This window comes from Labrus mixtus, chromosome 6, assembly GCF_963584025.1.
Source record: "Labrus mixtus chromosome 6, fLabMix1.1, whole genome shotgun sequence".
In the NCBI taxonomy this organism is placed as follows: Eukaryota; Metazoa; Chordata; class Actinopteri; order Labriformes; family Labridae; genus Labrus; species Labrus mixtus.
In genome coordinates, this window is record NC_083617.1 from 14202718 (window position 1) to 14224885 (window position 22168).

The 22168-nt window shown below is 38.3% G+C and overlaps 1 protein-coding gene across 2 annotated transcripts in view; it reads left to right on the forward strand.

The window, feature by feature from the left end:
* Positions 1-22168, forward strand: part of LOC132975524 (inactive phospholipase D5-like) — a 58314-nt gene that overhangs the window by 16096 nt on the left and 20050 nt on the right. For both annotated transcript variants that reach the window (XM_061040108.1, XM_061040109.1), the window contains exon 2: positions 20972-21108. In XM_061040108.1, the coding sequence (XP_060896091.1) occupies positions 20972-21108 (137 nt within the window). The remainder of the gene's footprint in view (positions 1-20971; positions 21109-22168) is intronic.

The window sequence follows — 22168 nt, forward strand, 5'->3', positions numbered from 1 at the left end:
CGGAACATTACAAGATCTTAGAAGAGAACGCACAGTCTGATATATCAGAGCATTAATTATGGATGGACCTTTATTACATTGGAGGAGAGCAGAGGAGGTGGAGAGGAGAAGAGAAGAGAAGAGAGGAGAGGAGAGGAGAGTAGAGGAGAGGAGAGCAGAGGAGGTGGAGAGGAGAGGAGAGGAGAGGAGAGGAGAGGAGAGGAGAGGAGAGGAGAGGAGAAGAGAAGAGAAGAGAGGAGAGGAGAGGAGAGGAGAGTAGAGGAGAGGAGAGCAGAGGAGGTGGAGAGGAGAGGAGAGGAGAGGAGAGGAGAAGAGAAGAGAAGAGAGGAGAGGAGAGGAGAGGAGAGTAGAGGAGAGTAGAGGAGAGGAGAGCAGAGGAGGTGGAGAGGAGAGGAGAGGAGAGGAGGGGAGAGCAGAGGAGAGATTTTTACTTCTTACACCAGAGATTCGACTCCAATACTGATATAAAATAACAAGATGTTTATGAAACATGGGTAATAACTATCAGTACAATAACACAGTTTTATAGCTGTTGCCTTAGTGACTGATGGCATTGTTGTGAATCTACTTTGTTCACAGCTGTAAACCCAGCTCCTATGTATAAAGAGTGGCGATTGTTCATGGTTGTACTTGATATTCAGTGTGCATGGGCTCTTCAGTTGCATTCATGTTGCTGATAATTCAGTGTTTTGAACAACACAAAAGTGTGAAGGCTCATCTCAGTCATGGCATGACTCAATAGTTTCACTCTGCATCCATTTTCATGAAGCGCTTGTCACTGTGCATTCAAAAGCCACGCTAATTTGTTTTTGACTTATTTGAACACAGATAGAAATTTCAACAAAAGACCAGATTCTCTCTCTAACATGTTATTGCTTGACAAAATTATAATGACCTTAATTTTGTCTTTGGAGGAGGAATTTCACACAGCAATATAACAGAGCTCTAACCTTTCAACAGCTATATATGGATGGGGCTAACAGGACTGCAGACGAGGAGCCAGTTTAATGTTGTAGTTTTATTATCAGTGCAGACATTTTAAGTTTTCTTCCTGTCCTGGTGTTAACTCTGACAATAAATGACCTGAAGTGCCAGATCATTAATGGGAGCTTCAGCACACCCAGCAGTGAGTAGGAGGGAGAGGAGGCACAGGGGGATGACAGGCTGTTATGGCCACACATTCAATTCACACTATACAATTCACACACTAAGCTAAAACTAGAAACTATTTTTTTTAATCTCAGGTCAATAATATGCGGACAGAAGAGCATACAGCCGTGTTAGCACCTCTGTGTCTTTTTACAGATTTTAGATGAAAATGAATGTCAGCATGCTTACATGTTCATGATGACAATGGTAATGTGCTAATGCTCTGCAGAAATATTGTTTGCCATAGTCAACATTTCTGTTAAATATATAAATGTCACAAAGAACTGCAGAGGATGATGGGAAGTCAGGGGTTTTGCAGCTATAGTTGACGATTTGCTAAATGATTGAATTATTTACATTTTCTTTCCTGATGATGGCACCATTGTAGTTTTAAATTTCATAGGGCAAAAAATCAAATTCCATGTGCTGAGAGAAAAGTGGTATTTATTCTCCTGGGATCGTTTATCTTGGATGGTCATTCATTGCTGTCTGGCAGTGACCTACTATCTTGGTCATTGCCAGATAGATATTTGATTTTTTTAATGTAATGCCTTGAAATAAATCCTGTTCGAGGCATTTAAAGCTTCTCATTTCTTTCACAGATATACTTTCAATTGACAAACACGGGTAAAAAAACAAACATGGTTGACAGGCACAGACATATAATCTACTCACACTTGACCCAACATCAAAGACACAACTTGTTCTCCTCAACTGACATATTTTGATATACGTTATATATGGTTAAAAAAGTTGTGTAATTAAATGTTTATTGTAATTACCCAAAGCTCAAAAGCTTAGATGCAGAGACATAAAGACTGCTGTACTTCACAAACTTCTGCATCATGAAAAGGTAAAGTGGCCACACGGCTCTGAAAAGGTCACAGTGAAGATTTGTTGCTCAGCTTTATTATAGCTGCACTGCAGATATTGTTCAGAAGCACCTTCTGGAGAACGGTTCATCTCTCTGTCCCCAAGGTGATAGCTTTATTCAGCAATAAAAAAAACAACAACTCTGACTTTGAAGCAGCAGAAAATACTACAGTGTGGTCCTTACTTAAGTTAGAGAAGAGGGACTGAGCTGGGTTTTCTTGTTTCATGTTTATCTGTGACTGCACGTGGTGTACGTTTTCATATCACATAGACATTATTCTATAATCTCAGTTATATCTTTCAATCCTAAATCAATATATTTTAACCTGTGTCTGGTTACCCCTGTGTCTATTTAGTCTCAGTGTTCCTTCCCTCTTGTTGTCAGTTCATGATATGTCATCCCTGAAACTTCTCCTCGTGTTTTCCCAGTTGGACATTTCCTTGTATCTTGATTGATACCTGGACATTTACAGCGTGAGCCTTTGTTTTCCTTTTTTTGTGGAATACATTCTTCAGTTTCTACACTTGGGACCTCCTCTATGTTTTTGACGAACTGTGACAGCATGCACCATATCTAATGCAGTAATGAAATCTCAGACCCCATCAGCTATTGTCTGACAGCAGATAAAATGTTAATGGGGCATTTTATTCAGAAAAATGTAAACAGACATCTGCTTTTCAGTAAATTCTGTTTATAATCTGATAAAAGTCATATTACAACGCCAACTCCATTTCCTTCAAATTAGTAGTCGGACTGTAAATAATAAAGTCAAAAAAAGCACACACATCCGAGAAGGTAAAAGTGCTGGGTGCTGGACCAAAAAACATCAAAGATAGAAAAAAGTACTGAGTCCGCACACCAGAAGTAGCTGGATGCATAACCATTGATGATTGATATCTGCTAATTTTATCACAGATATGTGCCGATATTACTAGATTTATTCACCAGTCAAATAGCATTTAATTTGAGTATTGGTGTATTACACTAGCCGTTCTCTTTCAGTCTGTCACCATCAGAGTGTGCTATATGGATTATAACTAGCATCATCACCTTCCAGTTTGTCGAGCGGTGATGCATGTACATGTGCAGTTACTTTGAGTTGAGTGACCATCTTTTTGTCATTATATATCTTTTCCACAAGTGCCTGATAAATGCATTTGATGGATCATTGCAATAGATGTTTATATCTATATCCATCTCTACAGATCAAACATATATCTAAGAAAAATATCGGCTGATATATCGGTATCGGATTATTTTTTCCGATTGGGGTATTGGCCCCCAAAAATGTCATATGGGTCAGGCCCTAATTGTGAGGCGTTTACAAACGTAATCAACTGGATCAGTGTCTCCCATATTTAAAGTTTGAAAGCAAAATTGATGGAACATTTTGCAGAAACGAATTCTAGCCAAAAAAAACAAGCAGACCGGGAAGTGTCAGAAAGCTGTATTGTGTTTCCAACTTACTTACTTACTTTGTCTTCTCAGCCATGACGACATCAACATGTTTTTTCTGATGAGAAAAATGTGTCTTTATGTTTTTTTTTATTTTCTTAAGAAGTGAGATTTAACAAGCATGAGCCTGCTGCAAATCAGTAAAGATCTGGAAATACTTGTGTTGATCAGGAGAGACAGGGACCTGAGACTTTAATTTGAATCAATTCACGATCATCTGCCTCTCTCTGCATGGCTTTGTGCCCTGCCCTCCTGGTCATTTTGTGAAGCCTGTAGCTTGTTGAGGGATCAAACCTGAGCAGCTCTACTGGCAGAGCTTTAATGAAACAGTTCTGGCAAGGATACGTGCACATGTGTGTGTGTGTGTGTGTGTGTGTGTGTGTGTGTGTGTGTGTGTGTGTGTGTGTGTGTGTGTGTGTGTGTGTGTGTGTGTGTGTGTGTGTGTGTGTGTGTGGATACTATCCTCTCTGTCTAAACCAGCTGAGCTTGTGTAATTGAACATCCTGCTTATTCCACCAAAACAAATAAAGTCACACACGCACACACACACACACACACACACACACACACACACACACACACACACAAGCCCACATACACACACACACACACACACACACACACACACACACACACACAAGCCCACATACACACACACACACACACTCACACACACACACACACACACACACACACACACACACACACACAACTCTAGCAGTGATGTTTATTTGGTGTACGTGACCGATGGCAATAGGATACATTTGCTGTTACGGATCTGCAGAGAAGAGCGGTGGCAGGAAATGAGAGCACTTGGTCGGAAGTGTGGAGAAAAACGCAGGGGTCTGCAGAAACATCTGCTTTTCAGTAAGATGAGAACACAGTAAGGGCTAGAGTACTGTAGTCAACAAAATCTTGTGTATTGCTACAGCAGCAGTGTGAATGTGATATCAGGATTATGTTATCTGTAGTTAGGAGTATCAGTTCTATTTTGAAAGCTTAGCGATTGTAAAGTAAGACGGTTGAAACGTGAGCCAAGAGGTCTGTGTGTTTTAGGGTGAATGTGTGTGTGAAGCTGAACTAAGCTGGAAGTGCTAAAATATATGTTAGATTTATCTCTAAGAGTTACAAAAATGCTCTTCAATAAAAAGAAAACTCAAAATAACAGTAGCCCATAGAATCATTAAACACAGAAACTAAACTGCTTAAATATGTATTTTTTAATGTAAAAGTTGAAAGTGAGATGATGTCCCACTGTTTTTTTCTTTTTAGATTGATTTAATTTTGATTTTAGAAAAGCATCAATTACCGCAATTTAACCTCAAACCATGTTTTTCATGCCTTCAAAAAATATTTTTTTCTGTAGGATCTTTTTCTCAAAATGCACATTAATACAATTATTACAAATATAAATTTGAACATGTTTCCTGCATTAAGGTGGTCATGTAAACTTGTCAATTCATGTACTTATTTTGATATATTTTATTTAATGATCGTGGTGCAACTGTCTTTGGTTTGTGGTTTTAATAGTTTTTACATTAGGTAGTTGTGCTGTGGATGATGGCTGTGACTTGAGTGTGGAGATGTTGTAAGTTTGAATATTTATGAAAGAAATCTAATTTTCACACCACATTCGAAATTGAATTTGCTGGTTCGCAAATGTCAAGCATTTATTTGCAGAGCCATCAGACATGCATAGTTTTTGTTTTTGTTTTGTTTACTCTTTGACTGTTCTATGATGCTGTTAAGCAGACAGCCATAGCCACACTTTAGCAGCTCAAATTATGTTTTTTAAGGAGTTGGTGGAGACCAAAAACAGAGCAAGAAGAGTGGCTCTTGCGGTCCTAGTCACCAGCTGGTACAAACTAAAACAAAAACATGACTCCAACAAATAAGAAATTCCTCTATAACTGGTGCAGTGTAAAAAAAAAAACTGTTTATAATAATGTAATGGGAGTAATAATGTTTTATCTTATTCAAAGATTGCAGCTGATTGAAGTAATCTCAATAGTGAATATGCATGAAGTTGATTGTTTTCGTCATTTAAGGCAAACCATGCTATATTCTTCATACCTCTTTAACACACAAAATAGAGATGATGCTATTCTGATGTGTTTTTTTAAAAAGTGCAGATTCTAATAGTACAAAATAAGCAAAGGAGAAAACTTCATGACACATATTTTTCTCTTCTTATTGTTGACACAGCAAAAAATAAACAATAGGCCTTGCGGTCTAAACTGTTTTCACATGACTTAATCTTGTGCATAAATCTAAATACTTGCTGTATAAGAGCTGAGAAAGGCATTATTTAGCTCAGATAATGAATGCAGTGCTGCTGTGCGTCTTATGCAACCAAGTGCTCCCGATGTAAAGACTGGACCAAGAGGAAGGCTCTGACAGGGTTTGACTGAGTGGAGCGATGATTGGGTTGGTGTGGGCTCGCGTCTCATCATGGCCAGTAGGGCTCTCATGTCATTTTAATGGGACTATAATTGACTTATTGATTTTGAGAGCATGGCTGGCATTGATGGGAACCAGCTGCTTCACAAAGCATGAGGACAGAGAGGGAAAGCTAAGAGAAATTACATGTAGTGCGTCATAGTGGCTGACATTGTAACTTGTGTAAAAAGGAATCTTACATAGTCCTTGTTGCAAAAGACGATACAAAACAAGTGGCCACAGTGTCCTTGGCGCCAAAAAGTATGCTGCAGTTCTGTAACAACTGAAAAAGATTAAAGGCCCAGATCAGATTGTGCAACACTTTCATGGCAAGTAAAGGTCAGCAGCAGAAGCAGAAAGTGTCATTATGGAGATACTTTCAGGGTTGGTTCATTGAAATTGAATTTTTTTTATTTTAAAGCTTATTTTTCTCACGTGATGGCTGCGGTGTTGTAACCATGCAAATAGTTTGGCTTTTTTTGAAAAAGTTATCAACATAAACATTGAAAGAGGTTGGTCTCCGTCCTAATTCAGTGGCAGTGAGTGTTGTTTCTGCATGTCCTGCTCAGAGAGTTTTAACAAACAGTGATCCAGATACTCTGAACAAGTTGATTTAAATTGAGATAATTCCTACAGTAGAAACAGTTCCAATAATTAAAAAAAAACTTGAAATTATCTTCAAAACACTTTGGCTGCAGGAGTGCCGTGATGGTTTTGTTGGTAATACCATTCTTTTATTACTTTTAAGAAATATATCTCATTATTTAAAGGTACACTTTTTCCCTTATATGGCTATCAGGCAATCAGCAGAGATGCCAAGAAAATGTCAAACACAAAACTATTAAGTTATCATGTCTACTTTATAGCCTTAATTCGATTAACAAGGATGAAAGAGAGCTCAAAGGTTACTGGTTGCCAGGAAAGGTTAGGGAACATTCATGTCATACAGTGCATTAGTGCTTTAGTGCAGCAGTCTGCAGAAGTTTGGACCTAAAAGTCATTTTAAGAGTTTTACAAATGGTTCAGTGCAGGCAGCTTATTGCACAGTGGTGACATAAGGCAAATGTTAATATCTGCATGCCTTCATGTCCACATCGACAATTTTAGCACGCTGATGTTTTGCAAGACTCATTATCTCTGTATCGTCTACTGGCATGCAAACATTTGCTAGCTTTTCATTTTAAGTCATAAATATTGTAACCCTCAGGAATCTCAAGTTATCACAAGTCATCCTGAGGGTGGCATCATTGTTTTAAATACAAAATGTAATGACCATTCTTTCAAAGTATTATGAAATAATTCAGACCAATGGTGTCAATACCATTACTAAACAACAAGGTATTTAGGAAATAGGAAGTCGTGAAATTGTTCAAAACTACAGTTGAGGACTCCTTCTAATGAATTGTTTAAATGATATTTTTATGTTTCACTCAAATGTTCTTGAGCGGAGGGCATCTCGAGAGCATTTACAAAGCATGACCCTGAGCCAGTTCTTAGCTTTGCCCTCAATGTGTTTTCTTTTTCTTTTTCAGCGCTGATACTTAAAGACGGCTCACTTTGGGACATGAGTGAAGAACAAATAAAAACGAAATTGCCTCCATTGTTTCTTGTCACAGGGTCACATGAAAACATATGAATCTACACTGACACTGAAACCAACCACATGGCTGTAATTTTCTCTGTTCACCGGACTTTCACAAGCAAAGTGTCACTTTTTTCTATTAAATGCTACTTTATAATTCATCATGTCGAGCTTTGATCCTTTACTTTGTAAATCACTTTGATGGTCTTCTCCTTCTCTGCAGCCACTGTCTGTCTTCCTGTCTCACACACACACACACACACACAAACACACACACACACACATAAACATGCGCAGCATTGAGGCCAGAGCTGGTGTTCATCTTCAGAGGTGGACAGTGAGCTTTCACTGTTATGTCAGTTGTCGAAAAGGTCAGAGAAAAGGTCAACCAAAAGCTACTCTTTGGGAGGATCGTACTGACTGCATTACATTATCTAGCCTTTCAAAATAAGAGGCTTCGATGGCCAACTCTTGAATTGTATAATATATAGAAACGACTTGTGTGTCAGAATTTATGATCTGCATTGTCAGTGTCAGATATATATCATGGCACAGGATTAAAGAAGAAAAATGTCAGCTGCAACTAGGTTCTTACAGTGTTTCTAAATCACTCATCTCACACAGTAATCAGTCCTGATTAGCTGGGGTACAAAAGTTTCCACATCAGTAGACACTGATAACATTGACCAAACAGTGCTAGTGTTCTCTGAACACAGAGGTGCATCACTCACTGTCCGTGATGTCGCGCCTGTCAGTACCTCAGACATCAATTTCTCTCTGGTCCAAACTAACTGTCAGCCTGGATACACCTCGACCAATGTGCTCCAACTGAATTCATAAATTACAGTTTTCATCTATACAGAGAGATTCTGCACATATTGCACACTAGATACACCAATACTGCATCCATGCCTCTCTTGTCAAAATATAATACAGTGGATTTGTTTGAGCAATCTGTGAAGAATCCATAACCTTTTGTATGGATCAGGGGAAAGGATCCCGTAAAGATCCCATAATAATGGCTGCAGATAGAGATATAAAGGACAGATTGAGAGACAAGAGCATAGTTCCCAAGTGAAGAGAATTGATGAGGTTTTTTTTACTGTAGGTGTAAGGGTGCACGACTGTCAGTTTAAATCTGGGAGATTGGAGCTGCTGGTACTGCCTAGCTCAAGCTTGCTCGTCACCAGACTGCCTGCAGAGGTGATGGATGGGCTTGCCTTCAGCCTCTACAGAGGAGCAGTCTTTAATTGACATAAAAGCAATTTATTATAGAGCAACTGTGTTTATAAGACTCACAGGACCAGGAACATGTTGACAAAACAGATTCTGTGAAAGTCAATTTATTTATAAAGCTATTTGTCACTTGAATTAAATTAAGGGGCACAAAACCAATACACAGCAGGAAAAAGAACAGCGTCACCTCCAGGAAATAGAATAAGATCGTTATTGTAGCTGGATTTTGTTTTAGTGGACTCCTGCAGCAATGTAATCACTGTAGCAGACAATTTGAGAAGCTGCAAATTACAGCAAGGTGTTAATGATGGTAATTATCTGTAACGCTGCTTTGGACCAGTATGACTTTCACCTCAGTGTAGAGCTTTTTTTTTTGCCTTTTTTGGCTGAGTCTCACAGGCTGAGTCTTTTAATTCTTTCGACAGCTGCTGTGAGAGAAAATGCTTTGAAAACCTAGTTTTAGTAAAAAGTAAATAAATAAATTAAGCAAATCTCTGGTGAACCTAGCGGATCATTTACCAGCCATTAGGTGGGGGAGTTGCATTTGTTGGAAAATAAAACTGAGCTACAAAGAACAATTATCTGAACCAATTTTGTCTAATATTTCATAAAAATTTTGTGATTTGAGTCTCTAAAAAACACATTTAAAAGCATATTATGTCATGAAAAAGAACATGACGTGTTCAGAATGTGCGTAGTTTGTTTCTTGTTTTGTAATAAACAGTAGTTTTGTTGTCCTTGTTTATCTCAGGGCCTTCAAAGTTAAATGTCCTATACGTGTCCCTTCAGTATCACAGATCATACCCCTGTGCTTCCGTCTGTACCTGTCGTTAAGATGGATGACGGTCCTGCTCCAATCGATCAGCTCCAATTATGTTGTATAGATTCAGACGGAATTCAGATGGATGGACGGTGGCATTTAGCCAGGCTCTTTTTCTTATGGCGTAAATATGGCGTATACGGGCAGATAAAGAGGACATTTTGAAGGCATATATAGGCATAAAGTTGCAGGTTTAAAAAGACTTCAGACAGTTTAATGACACCGGCTAGCTTGGGTCTTTTCAAAGGTATCACATGTTGCTAACTGTAGACTTATAAACTCACAACTTAGCGTTTAATATTTTCGTGATTCTGAGCTAGACGTCTCCTCTTTTTCCTCCCTGCAGGAAAACATAAAGCCAAAGCATATGTCTGAAAAAAGGAAAACTGTAAGAAACGACATTGGATGGATAAAAAAATGTCACTTCTGCTTATTCAAATAACATAACGTTAGACTGAATATAAAAAAAATTAAAAAAAAAAAGCAGTTCAGTTTGCGTAACAGGTAAGACATCTTCATGTCATCAAGTAGGCTGTTTTCTTTTCTTATTACTATTTTTTCTTTTACCTCAGAGTAGTCATAGTTGCTGTCTTTGTTAACAGGAGTTTTAATTGAATTGACAATAAGGACACTGTTATACAGGAACATTTTCTATTTTTGACTTACTGTACAACTTGTTGGTTAGCACAAATAGATGTGAGGGTCTATTGTAAAAAATGACTTTTCCACATTCATCAACAAGAGAGCAGAAAACCACAAGACTTAACAGAGCTGTCCCACAGACTGATCGTGGAAAATCTTCAAAGATATGTAGGTCTGGTCTTCTAGCCACTACACAGACTATAGAGGCTTCGAAAGTGGTCATTCATTTCTTTCTTTCTTTCTTTTTTTTGACCTTTGGTGTCAAGCTGAGATGATCACTACTTTTTTAAATTAACCAGAGATGGAAAAAGGGCTGTCAGCCAACCAGCTAGACTGCATTCTGTAATTCAAAGTATGTTGGATTTGCTTTGTAGTCCTAACATTTCAAACTCATCCAAGAGGCTTTATCATCAGCTGTTCTTCATTTTAGCTCTGTGAAACTTTGCACTGCATGACCAGCTGCTTTTATCTGGAAAGCCCAATCATCACAAGCATCGTCCTCTCGTTTTAGTAAGGCTTGCCCTATGTTAAGGAAGTGACATCCTATAAAGCTGCTGTGATTGTGTTTGAATAAGCGCAGATCATTTTGACTGCACATCCGGCTGGCAGAGCTCTTGGAGCCCTGAGTTCACTCAGGAGACTGGAACAGGCAGACAGTGAGATGAACTAAGAGCACAGTGTCTCTCTGGAGAGAAGCACTCCGTGTCACTTCCCATAAGACTTGAGGAGCAGGCGGGGGCTCAGAGGTGACAAACTTTGATGGCTCGAATGGTGCTGCACACTGTTCATTCTTAGAAAGAGAGCACCAGGTTTTATTTTATTTTTGCTTGTCTCATCTTTTTACTTAGTTTTTATGAGGACTTTTGAGGTGAAAAAAAAAAAAAAAAGTACAATAGCTTGCACAATTTTCTTGTAACAAATGTGACCAAAGACTGCTAAAAAAAAAAACAAGAGCTGCACTGAACAAGATTGAGGAGGCCTTGTGAGCTGCTTGTTTTAACCTTTAATGCTAATCACCATCATGAGTGTATTTAGACAGAAAAAGTTGTTTTTTTTTACCTTGAGTTATTTGATCACTTCCTAACCTTCGCTCGGCTTCTAACTCGTACCTTTCAAAACCAACATTATAAAAGGTGCATATCTCATGCACCATGCATGTAAAAGAGCAAAGCATAATACATTTCACAAAAGCATTTCTTTTTCATGGTGCACCAAAGTCATTCAGTGACAATGTCCATTCCAGCTGCCACTTTCCTGTCAGTGTCTGTTGCTTTTTATGTCCATCCCCTGTGTGCACACTCAGCCTTTCAAAGCAATGTGACAACTTGTTTTGTCTTGGCTGTTGCTCAGTCCTTCATTTTTAGCCCCTACATTGAAACATTTGCCCCCCCCCCCCCATCAAAACCTCAGTCATACTTTAAAGACAAAGTCTGTCACTTTTGAACCCTGATAAAGATGGATGTTCACAAAAACGTTTCTGATTCATAATGAACTCATCCTACCCCTGTGCCAGTGCAGCTTCTTTTCATGCAAAAATGTAGGTGTAGACAGAAGGGGGCGAGGGTTCATAAGATGAAGTAGAGTTTTCTCTCAGACTAGATAAATGGTTGGATTAAACATTGAAAAAGAAATTGTCAACTGATGTGCTATGAAATAAATGTCTGTCCAATAACTGTAATAAAATCCTTGTATACACTTTATTTTAGTAATGTAAAAAATATAACACTTGGATGAGTTATTTCTTAAGCTTCTGTTTGACTAATTATGTCGACTTTCGATAGTCATGCTTACTGTTTCCTTTTTTTTCCTTCTTTAAGCTAAGGTAAGCTAACTGTCGTTTAGCTGTAATGTAATCTCAATGTAGATGCATTATACTGTGCACAAAGCCAATAGGCCATTTCCAAAATTGTACAGTGTTGTTTTAAAATCAACTTCTATCATGAGGCTGTCAAGTCACCACCTCATAAAATAAACACGAACATATCACTACTTTTACTGTGTACACACCCTCTTGAGCAAAAAGGTTAGAGTGAAAACAGAGACAGAAATAGACACAGGAGACAGGACGCAGACTCGGGCAGTAAAAAAAGTATGTCGACGGTGAGCTTTACTTTATAAGATCTGGCTCAACTCATTAAACAGAGCTAAAAAGAGATGACAAGTAAGAGCGAGTGCAACCAGACAGTTTACTGGAAATGAACTGCGCTCCCAGCATTTTGCTTTAGGCATCAAAACACACACACTCGTGCACAATAACCCAAAGAAAACCTGCCTCCTCAGCAGTTGGAAATCAGTGCAATGTCTGATATGCTCCATTTCTGTCACTTTCTCTGCACCTCTGGCATTCAAAAGCAACCGCATGTAAATAACCTTCACATCATGACATGTTGCATTTATACAAAGATAAAAGTGATATAATCTTGTAGAAGCCATATTGTGATGACGATGCTTTATCTTTATTAAACATTTAATACTCTGTTAGACGAAGAATTGATATTCCATAGTCAGACCCGGATGTGCCACCTGAAGGATGACGACATCATTTCAAATAATCAGTGGCTGTAAATGTTGTTGTGGTAGAAGTGGCCTTGAACTCGGAGATGTGAGCTCAGCTGTGCAGATGCTTTTACTGGTGAGGAATATAACGTTTATGTTTTCAATTGTAGAACCTAAAATGACTTTTTTTTGGAGTCAAAAATTCAAGTCAGAGCTGAGAAACCTTGGAAAGTGCTTTTCTGCAATGTCTAGCGAGTTCAGATTCACTTAGTCCTATTACATCCATTTAATTAATGTTAGTGTTGCTTCATTGCTTCAGTGCAATGAATAGGCTAGTTGATGGTCGACCTTGGTGCAGAATCAAAGACTGCAATTCCATCATTAAGGTAGCTTAGATGAGTGACTGTGCACACAGTTTGTGTGAACCAGCATCCCCGTTCTCTGCAACTGCTCATCTATATCCCTGCGGTGAAGAACAGACATGTTGAATAGATTAATGATTTATTCCTTATATGGAGGAGACAGTGAGAAGATCAGCAGCAGTTAAACATCACCTAAAGGAACACTGTGCAGTCAATAAATAGATACACGCTGGAGTATGCAGTACAATGCTCCGATAAGTGAAGTGAAAATAATCAGCATCTTTGATCACCTCTCTTCTTCTGGTAGGCATTCCTATTCCTTTTCTAAATATGACTTCCTGCCCCAAAGCAAAAGATAAAGATGGCTACAGCCAAAATGCTTAACTCAGGGCTTCAGGTAACCTATGGGTGACATCACAGGGGCATACACTTTTTTTATACAGTCTATTTCAGTAAATTTAGAAAATACATCTGAACAAGAAGATTGTGATCACTGACTCAATGATTTAAACAACACTCCTAAACCTACTGAAGAGAAATAGCCTCCTGTTGAGTCCATGCTCAGCCACAGATAGCACATTCTTTTAACTTGATCACATCACATTCTTTTTCAGATTTACTGTTAAAAGAGGTCTCAGTGTCTTTTTGTTGATGTTGGAATAAATCCATGTCTCCATGTGTGACTGTTGAACAGTGCAAAAAGAAGTGAATATAAGGCATCACTGTTGATGTTTTGGATGGATGAAAGGTTTTCTCCCACTGAAGACCATTGTAGTTGTGCCAAAAGTATTTTATTGTGACATCAAGTCATCTATGTTTGGCTCAGTATTCACAGGATTAGCGCTTTAAATCTTACTGTATATCTGGATAGACTCCAGTACAAACAGTGTACGGCTGCTTCACTTCGTGCTCCACTGCACTCTCTGGAAAGAAACACACACACACACACACACACACACACACACACACACACACACACACACACACACACAAACGGTAAGATCTGTTTGCAAGTGTAATCAAATCTGACAGAGGAGAATTAATTGCAGAGTGCATGACTTTAACTTTGACAAATTATCGGAGACAACTCAAATTAGAAGGATTTTATTTGTCGACCCATAAATCATATCAAGGTGTCCTTCATTATCATTATGTATTTGTATTGTAGCTGTAATACCACCTGTATAAACTTGGGTCCGTGCACTTGTTATTGTGTGAGTGCAACAGATACACTTACAGATAAATGTTGTTGATGCTGTAACAAGTATAAGGTTATTAGTTGTCAGCTTTCCAACAGCTGTGTGGACCATCTGCTTTGACTGCAGGACGAGCCAAAAACAGGATATGTGTTGTTTTTTTTATTCAGTTAGGACACTTTGCTCATCACGAATGTGATTCAACCTCAGATAATTGCAGCAAAGAGGAGAGATGGTGACGGAAAGTGACAACAGTAGCAGAGGTTTGCCAATATACACTCAACACCTCAATTGTCCAGATAGCACAGAGCTGCGAGCTACAAACAAGGTGTCGGTGGCTTCTGGTGATTCTTATACAACCTTATACACAGTATAGCTGTAATGATGTGTTGATTGATTTACAATATGTTAAGTTCAATTTTGTATACCTTTACAATATGTTTAAAGTGGTTGAAGCAATTTTCAAGACAGGAAGTTGAAAATGCTCCTTGTACGAGTCAGTTGCAATGGTGGAAATGTATGACCACGCTGCTTGTTACAATCCCTTTGTGCATGAAGTAAGTGGAGTCAGTGCACAGCTTAATATCTGTTCAAAGTAGATTGGTTTTTATCTGGCGAGCCCAGGGCCTATGTTAGCTACTGTCTAATGATCCTCACTTCTTCCCCAGTGGGAATTATTGTTAACATGGCAGTATACAAATATCAAAGGATACTATAGTCTGTCAAGTTTTAGGTCTTCAGGACAAAGTCACCAGTATCCTTAACATGACGGTCTGTGGACCTCCACTTGAGGTCCGACTTACCAGCTTTTCTGAGCTTTAGTTGCGTGTCATGCTGGCCATCATCATTATGTGACCTAAATGGTTGATTGGACAAGTTTTGCAAATGTATCCCCATTCAGTTATTAATTGCTTTTTTTTTTTTTTTTTTTAACATAGAAGAAGTAGAAGTTTATTAATGTCCACATTATAATTTCCCTCCTCCAAAAGAAGAAAAACACACTGGAGTTGTATGAAAATGAGATAAAAGTTCACTGAGGGATTAAATAAATAAATACACAAATACATACATAAATAAAATATGCAATGAGAAAACTGAAGTTCAGCAATTTGATTGTTTCCTGTATAACCTCAACAGCGAATGTAGTTTCATTTTCATTGATGTTTTTATTTTTCTGTCTTGTTATACCTGGAGGTGGATTTTCATTTAACGTGGTATTAATGCACATTTAAATGTACCTGTAAATATCATGTTATCAAGTCTCTTTTTATGCCAGGACTAAATGTGATTTATTCATAAAGCCTGACGTCACAGGCAGTCAGCGAACATGTGACTTTTACTAAAAGGTCTTGGAGAAGCACAAGCTCTATTGGCGTTTAGTCAAAGTTCAGTAATCCAGCCTGACGATATCGTGGAAAAAAGCAGAAAAATCAATGTTGCTTTGTAGATGTGTAGTTATCACTATTTGGCTTTTTGATTTTGAGTCAGTCTCTACCCAATCAGCTGTCAGACTCAAAGGCTTCTTCTCACTTTATTTTTCAGTTTTTCTCTTGTCTCTCCACAATCACCTCTTTGCACTGGCTGGTGAAACATGGCCATCTGTTGTGTCCCCTGTCTCCAGGCTCAGGGTGATCTTGTTCCCTACCGGCCCTTTTAAGATCCACTAGACATCTGCAGTGCTCCCAGTGCAATCAAATTAGAGCAGAATATCTTGTTCATAAAGCTTTCTCAGAGTTGGTGTGATTTAAATGTCTCTTTCCCTCTGAGCAATACCACTCCATGTCCTCCTTGTGCCTTGACAAAGACAAAACACTCATTAAAGGATAATTGTTGCACTGATACTTTTCTCCAGCTATACCATGGAGAAAGTCATTCTGCTGCTCTGTAGGCGCTCTTATGATTTCCCTTCATTTGCTTCGAAAACCACAGGAGCAAAATGACTTCTGCATTGTTTCCACAAACAAGCTTGCTCACTACATTTCTGCTCTCTTTCTGCTTAGCTACACGGTTGCATACAACACAAAACCAACTGAAGTGTAAGAAAAGCTGGTGGTGGCTGCCTGCTCTCAAACATTGTAAAGAGGTTTCAATCTCACTCCGACTTCTGCAGATGAGAAAGGTCAGATTTAACAACTTCATCTGGGATTTAAGAAGAGAGAGCGGACAGTTTAATAGTTCTGCCTCTGATCATAAACATCCACCCCTTCTGGCCTTCACCTGTGTCTGTGTGTTTGTGTGGAAAGAGAGTATGATAGCCAAAAAGAGACAGTAACAGTGTAATTCTTCTGTGTATGTGTCAGTCTGTTGCTATGCCAGCCACCTTGCACTCCTTTTTCAGATGGACTCTTCAGGGTTTCAGCCAACAAGCAGTAGTTCTTGATTATGATTCCTTTTTGCACTCAAGGCTTTTTTTCTTTTTTTCTGGAAAAAGATTACAAATTTTGAGCATATATGCCAAAGTAATTAATTTGTGATTAGACACAATGCCTCTTGAGAGTAGAAACTAATAAAAAACTGCAAAGAAAAATTGGATATGTAGCTCAGAAAAACAGTCGAGTCCTCAACACTTATTTCTCTAATTAATATTCAAAGTCTGCCAAAACTGTGAAATTTCAGTCTTAAATGTAATAAATACTTAGTATTTTAGGTCATTGTTAAATACTATTCTAATGGCTCCCTGATGAAGTTTGAAGATTCCGGTAGTATCATTTTTCAGAATCAGAGTTAAAGGTACAAGGTATAATGTACCTTGTTTCTTTGAGTTTCTGAAAAGCTCTTATAAATAAATAAAAAAAATGTATTATTATAAATGAAGCTTTCAATGGAAAATCCTAAATTCTTGCAGTATAGTTGACTTTAAACCCCTCTTTGATTTCCTTTATATATGATTTCCAGTGCCAGTTCACTTCCTGATCACTACCAAGGTGCCCTTGAGCAAGACACAGAACCCCCACCAGCTCAGGAGCGCGCGCTTTGGGCAGCGCTCCCTCACTCTGACATCTCCCCGTTAGTGCTTTTTCACAGGATCCTGTTTGTGCATGTGTGTGTATGTTTCAGCCTATGTGTGTGTAGTATGTTGAGTGAGAAGTTTAATAAAATATATCTTCTTCTTCTTACTGTACAAAACTTGGCAAACTTAGATCCAACAATATAGGTGTAGGTCTTTATTATGTGAGTGTTGTGCCCCTACCTCAATCTAATGGAGGTTAATAAAGGGTTTTTAATGATCCCTTCATTAAAGAAGTACAAGCTTGTTTTTGTCTTGATTATCCTCTTAATATAACATACCAGTCTTTAAACAGTTAATATGAGGCAGTCTACTTCCTGTAATTGAAGGTGTATTGATCCCTTTACTGTGCTCCAGTGTCGGGTGACACTGTCCACTTTGCACACTTTGTCTGACCTCTTCATATATCCACCATAATGCACGTACACAACTGACCACACGTGAATGCAAGAAATAGACAAGCACTGGAAATATGAGAAGCTTCCTCCATATTTCTGAGCAATAAGGTCCAGCAGATGAGTGGAGGATTTGATTTAACCTCCGTTTATCCAGGGAGTGTTTGCTGAGTGAGCTTTAGTGAAGTGCCCGGGGCTCTTCAACTGCAGATGTTCAGAGGTGGGGGGGGGGGTTTCACCCTTCACTTATATTTCTCCAATCAGGTCTCTGAATAGGAACCAGTCGCCTCCTAGTGAGGAGGTCATTCCTTTAACCTTTAAGATAGCTTTTGCTCGACACAGACAATTTGAAGTGAATGTGTTAAGACTGTGGGTAAGAAACAGGTGTAATAGTCCACCCTCCAACACTGCCAGCGAACAGAAACCCTATTCCCCCATCAGACATCAGCTCAGCCAGATGGCTGTGTGAAGCTGAATGTCTCTGCCAGTGTCTCTTTGGTCCTCTGGGGACCCTTTATTGACTGGTTGGCAGATTCATTTAACTCCCACAAGAAAGAATATGTGCAAAAGTGTCTTAAGCGACAATAAACACAATGAAATATTCAAGGCTTTGTGCTTGTTCAGCTCGATAAGGTTGATGGTGTATGATATGAGATTTGCCTCTGAGGATGATGAATGGGGTAGAGCTGACTGTGCTAATGATCTGCTGTGTTCAAGAGTAATTAGTTTTGGCGGTTTAACTGTGATCATGATAAAAAAAATGTTATTGTCGTACAAGTACTGTTGGCGTTTCCCAGTAACTGGATCTATCTTCTGCAGATTAATATATTGCAAACATGAAAGAAGTCCTGAAGTAGCAAAAGGTACACATACTGTTCTATGATGTTACTATTAGTCCAGGTACATTAAAAAAAGGTAATTCCACAAGATTATGTTATGAAAACTAATATAATAATACAGTTTTTACATCCTTGAAATAGTAAAACAAGAGGATACATGAGGAGGATCACAACAAAGCGTTGATCTTTAATGCATTGACAGGTATCATGATGACTTCAATAAAGAAACAAAATCAATACTGAGGTCTCAATTCTCAATCACAGCTGTTAATAGATATTTTACACTGTCGACAGTTTAATATGCCATAAAAAGGAAGACATTTGTTAATATTAAACATGTTGTATTCAGTTCATGTGGGCCTTTTTAAAGCTCCTGTAAGGAGTTTTTACGCTGGTTAAGAGCACACTGAAATGAACACTGATGCCTCTTGTATGCCTGAAACTGCTGCAGGGGGAAGACACTGCTTTGTCCTCAGGGGACAGAAAAATTGACTGTGATTGAGTAATAATGGATGGATGAATATCTATTAATGTTAAATGCCTTATTTTCAAGATGATGAGTTTATTTATCCTGCAACTGTTTGTTTTTTTTTGGCCTAATGGGACAGTTGGGGAGAAACTCTAAATTGAGTGCGTGTTCAATTTGGTTACACTTTTTTTCAGTCTGCAGGATCACTGTAATGACTGAGGGTCAATAACTGAACAGTGATTGGAGTACAGTCTATGATGTATATAATATTTATAGTTAGACGACTCATTGCTCGGATATTTTAGCACTTTTGATTACAGACATTACAAGTCATCAGAGGAAACCATCATTCGTTTCTCATCACAGGTTTATTATCACTTTGTCATTCTCCAGATAACAAAATGATTAAATTCAGTCTTCAGATAAAAGCATTAAAAAGATTATTACAGGCAAGAGCATCGACTGCTTCTGCACGTTCAGAGGTGTAATAACTCACGGAGGTGTCATAACTCTCAGAGGTGTAATAACTCTGAGATGTAATAATCGTTCATTTCTTCCAAGAAGTCGTGTCAGTTAGCAATCATGTGTTACACCAAGGCCCTGAGACAGGCAAAAAAATAAACAATGTCTGTTGTACAAAAATCAAGTAATTTGAATTTGCAAATACATTTTAAATAACGTTTTCTCAACATCATAAGGAAATGACATATTCAATTTGTTTTCCGACAATCAGCTTGTAGAGATTCAAACATAGTAAATGTTTTATACTGTAAGGTTAGATTCGGGTACTCAAAGCTTTTTGGAAAACTTAGAGAAAGATTTCCGTTGCCGTTAAATAAACCATGTGTTAAGCGTCTTTGAGTCTTGAGAAAAGTGCTATATAAATCTAATTTATTATTATTATTATTATTATTATTATGTTTCAAAAATGACTCAAAGCCAACCAAAACAGCATTTTTTGATGACATAGACAAATATCTCCAATGCTTTTGTGTGCTAAACAAAGCACAATATCTGATGGCATAATGTATTCAGAGAATAAACACAGGAAAACGAAAATCCTCTCAAGACCGCCGTCTTATCACCACCAGAGCAAAACAAACAATAAAAAGAGCTGAGCGGACATTAAATGTCAGACTGTGCCACAAAGGTGAGACGAAAATTAATCAAAATGAACCTCCTTTAGGCACAAGTGTCTCTCTGTTAAAACTCATTCAGTGGAAATATCCTCTAGTAGTAAGTAAAACTGATGTAAAAGCAAAAATGAAGTCTGTTTCATTGACTGCTCTGTATTTAGAGATAACAAATAACAACAATGACCTTTGCACAATTGTTTACTTTTTTTTTTTTTTTTTAAAAGGTCTTCTAAAGGTTCATAAATCCCCTGGGAAATACTGTGAGTAGGGAGCAGGAACACACTCCTGTCAAAAGTATTGGATATTGGAGAGTCATGTTGCACCCAAAGGGAAGTTTGACTGATGAGTTACAGAAATAGTATTTTCTTTTAAATTACCCTTTGCCAATGGACAAGACATGAGCCATAAGAGACTCACAAAGCTGATGGATGAATAACAGCTGTGAAATAGTTTCCTTTAAAACATTTTGGTGTCTTCCTTCATCTTAACTGCTGTGTGATTTGGACCTAAACCAAATATTCCATGCTGATATCTTAAAATGATCCATATTTTTGTTTTGAGGTTGGTTTGTATAATTTGGTTTTCTTTGATATGTTCTTCTCTTTGCTCTGTCTTTCCTCCTGCTTGTCATCATTTCTGCTTCATGTTCTGTATATGAAAGGCTGATCTTGAAACGTCAAACATCGACCCTCTGCTCATGTTTGTGTTAATTTCTCCTCTCTATCATGTTATGACCTGCTGAGCTGTGCATTAAATCTGCCATTGTTAATGGGAGTCAAGGTTGGGGCACTTTGGCCTTGTTTTCACAGTATAGTGTTGAAGCACAGAAAATGCACTTTGGAAATCGATGTTGTTCTCCGTCTTTCTTTTGCAGTCTCAGCAAAAGTGCATCGTGATCTTTGCCCTGGTTTGCTGCTTTGCCGTACTGTTGGCGTTGATTTTCTCAGCTGTGGACGTTTGGGGCGAAGACGAAGATGGGATCACAGAGGAGAACTGTAGCAAGAACTGCAAGTAAGAACAACACAACCACAAACAAACTTGACTTCTAATCACTCATAGCAAGTTCTGGCAGGTCAGATCTGTGAATGTGAAGGATTTTATATAAGAAAGTTGGTGAAGACATCCCCATAGTGGAATGTTGCCATCTTGTTTTTTTGTTGATTTTCCAGCCATAGGGGTAATAAAAAAAACACAGCTGCCTTACTGCAGACTCCGCCTTCATGTGTATTTTACCCTAAATGGCGCCATGATTTAAACAATTAAACATCATTCTGTATTGAATAATTGAAACTAGGAAATGAGAAAACAAACTTATTACAAAAAAATCCTCTGAACGTTAGCATTAGCTGTTATTTCCACCTCTTAAAAAGTGAGCTAATTTAGCTTTATCTTATTTCTGAGCCATAAAGCAATCACAGTCCATGCCTTGTTGAAATGCAACAGCTCATAATGACACAGGATATTAAGAGCATTGTTGATGCTAAATGGATTGTATACTATATATGGAGATTATTAAATATGTTTTACACTACATGTCAACACTCACATTCATACACTGATAAGAGTCTGCTGAGCAACATCCCAAGCTACCCATCAGGAACTAATCAAATTAAACTCACCTACAGTCACATGCTGATGGATTTGCCTTTGTTGCAATTTTGGGGTTCAGCGCTCTGACAAAGGACACTAGACTTGTGGCTGCAGGAGCCAGGAAATCAAACTGCTGTTCTATAGATTAGACAATGACCCACTTTCCTCTGAAGCCACCCCCAGTGTGGAGGCTACAGATCCTGCAGCTTTGCTTGCATTTTTTTAGAGCGAGTACATTGTTTTCACGATTATAATCTTACACAGCAAACAATGCTCTGTGTCAAGAAGCACCAATTTATAACAAATATCTGTTCCCCCAACCTGGCCCTATTATAGCCTCCTCTGCTGCCCTAAAATGATGACCAAGCTTTTCTGAAAGTTATCTTATATCAGACTTTACCAAGTTTCTACAATTTATTTAACTTTTTGAGGATGGCTTCCCCAAAGAAAAAAAAAAAACCTCCACAGTACATCCTGGTGG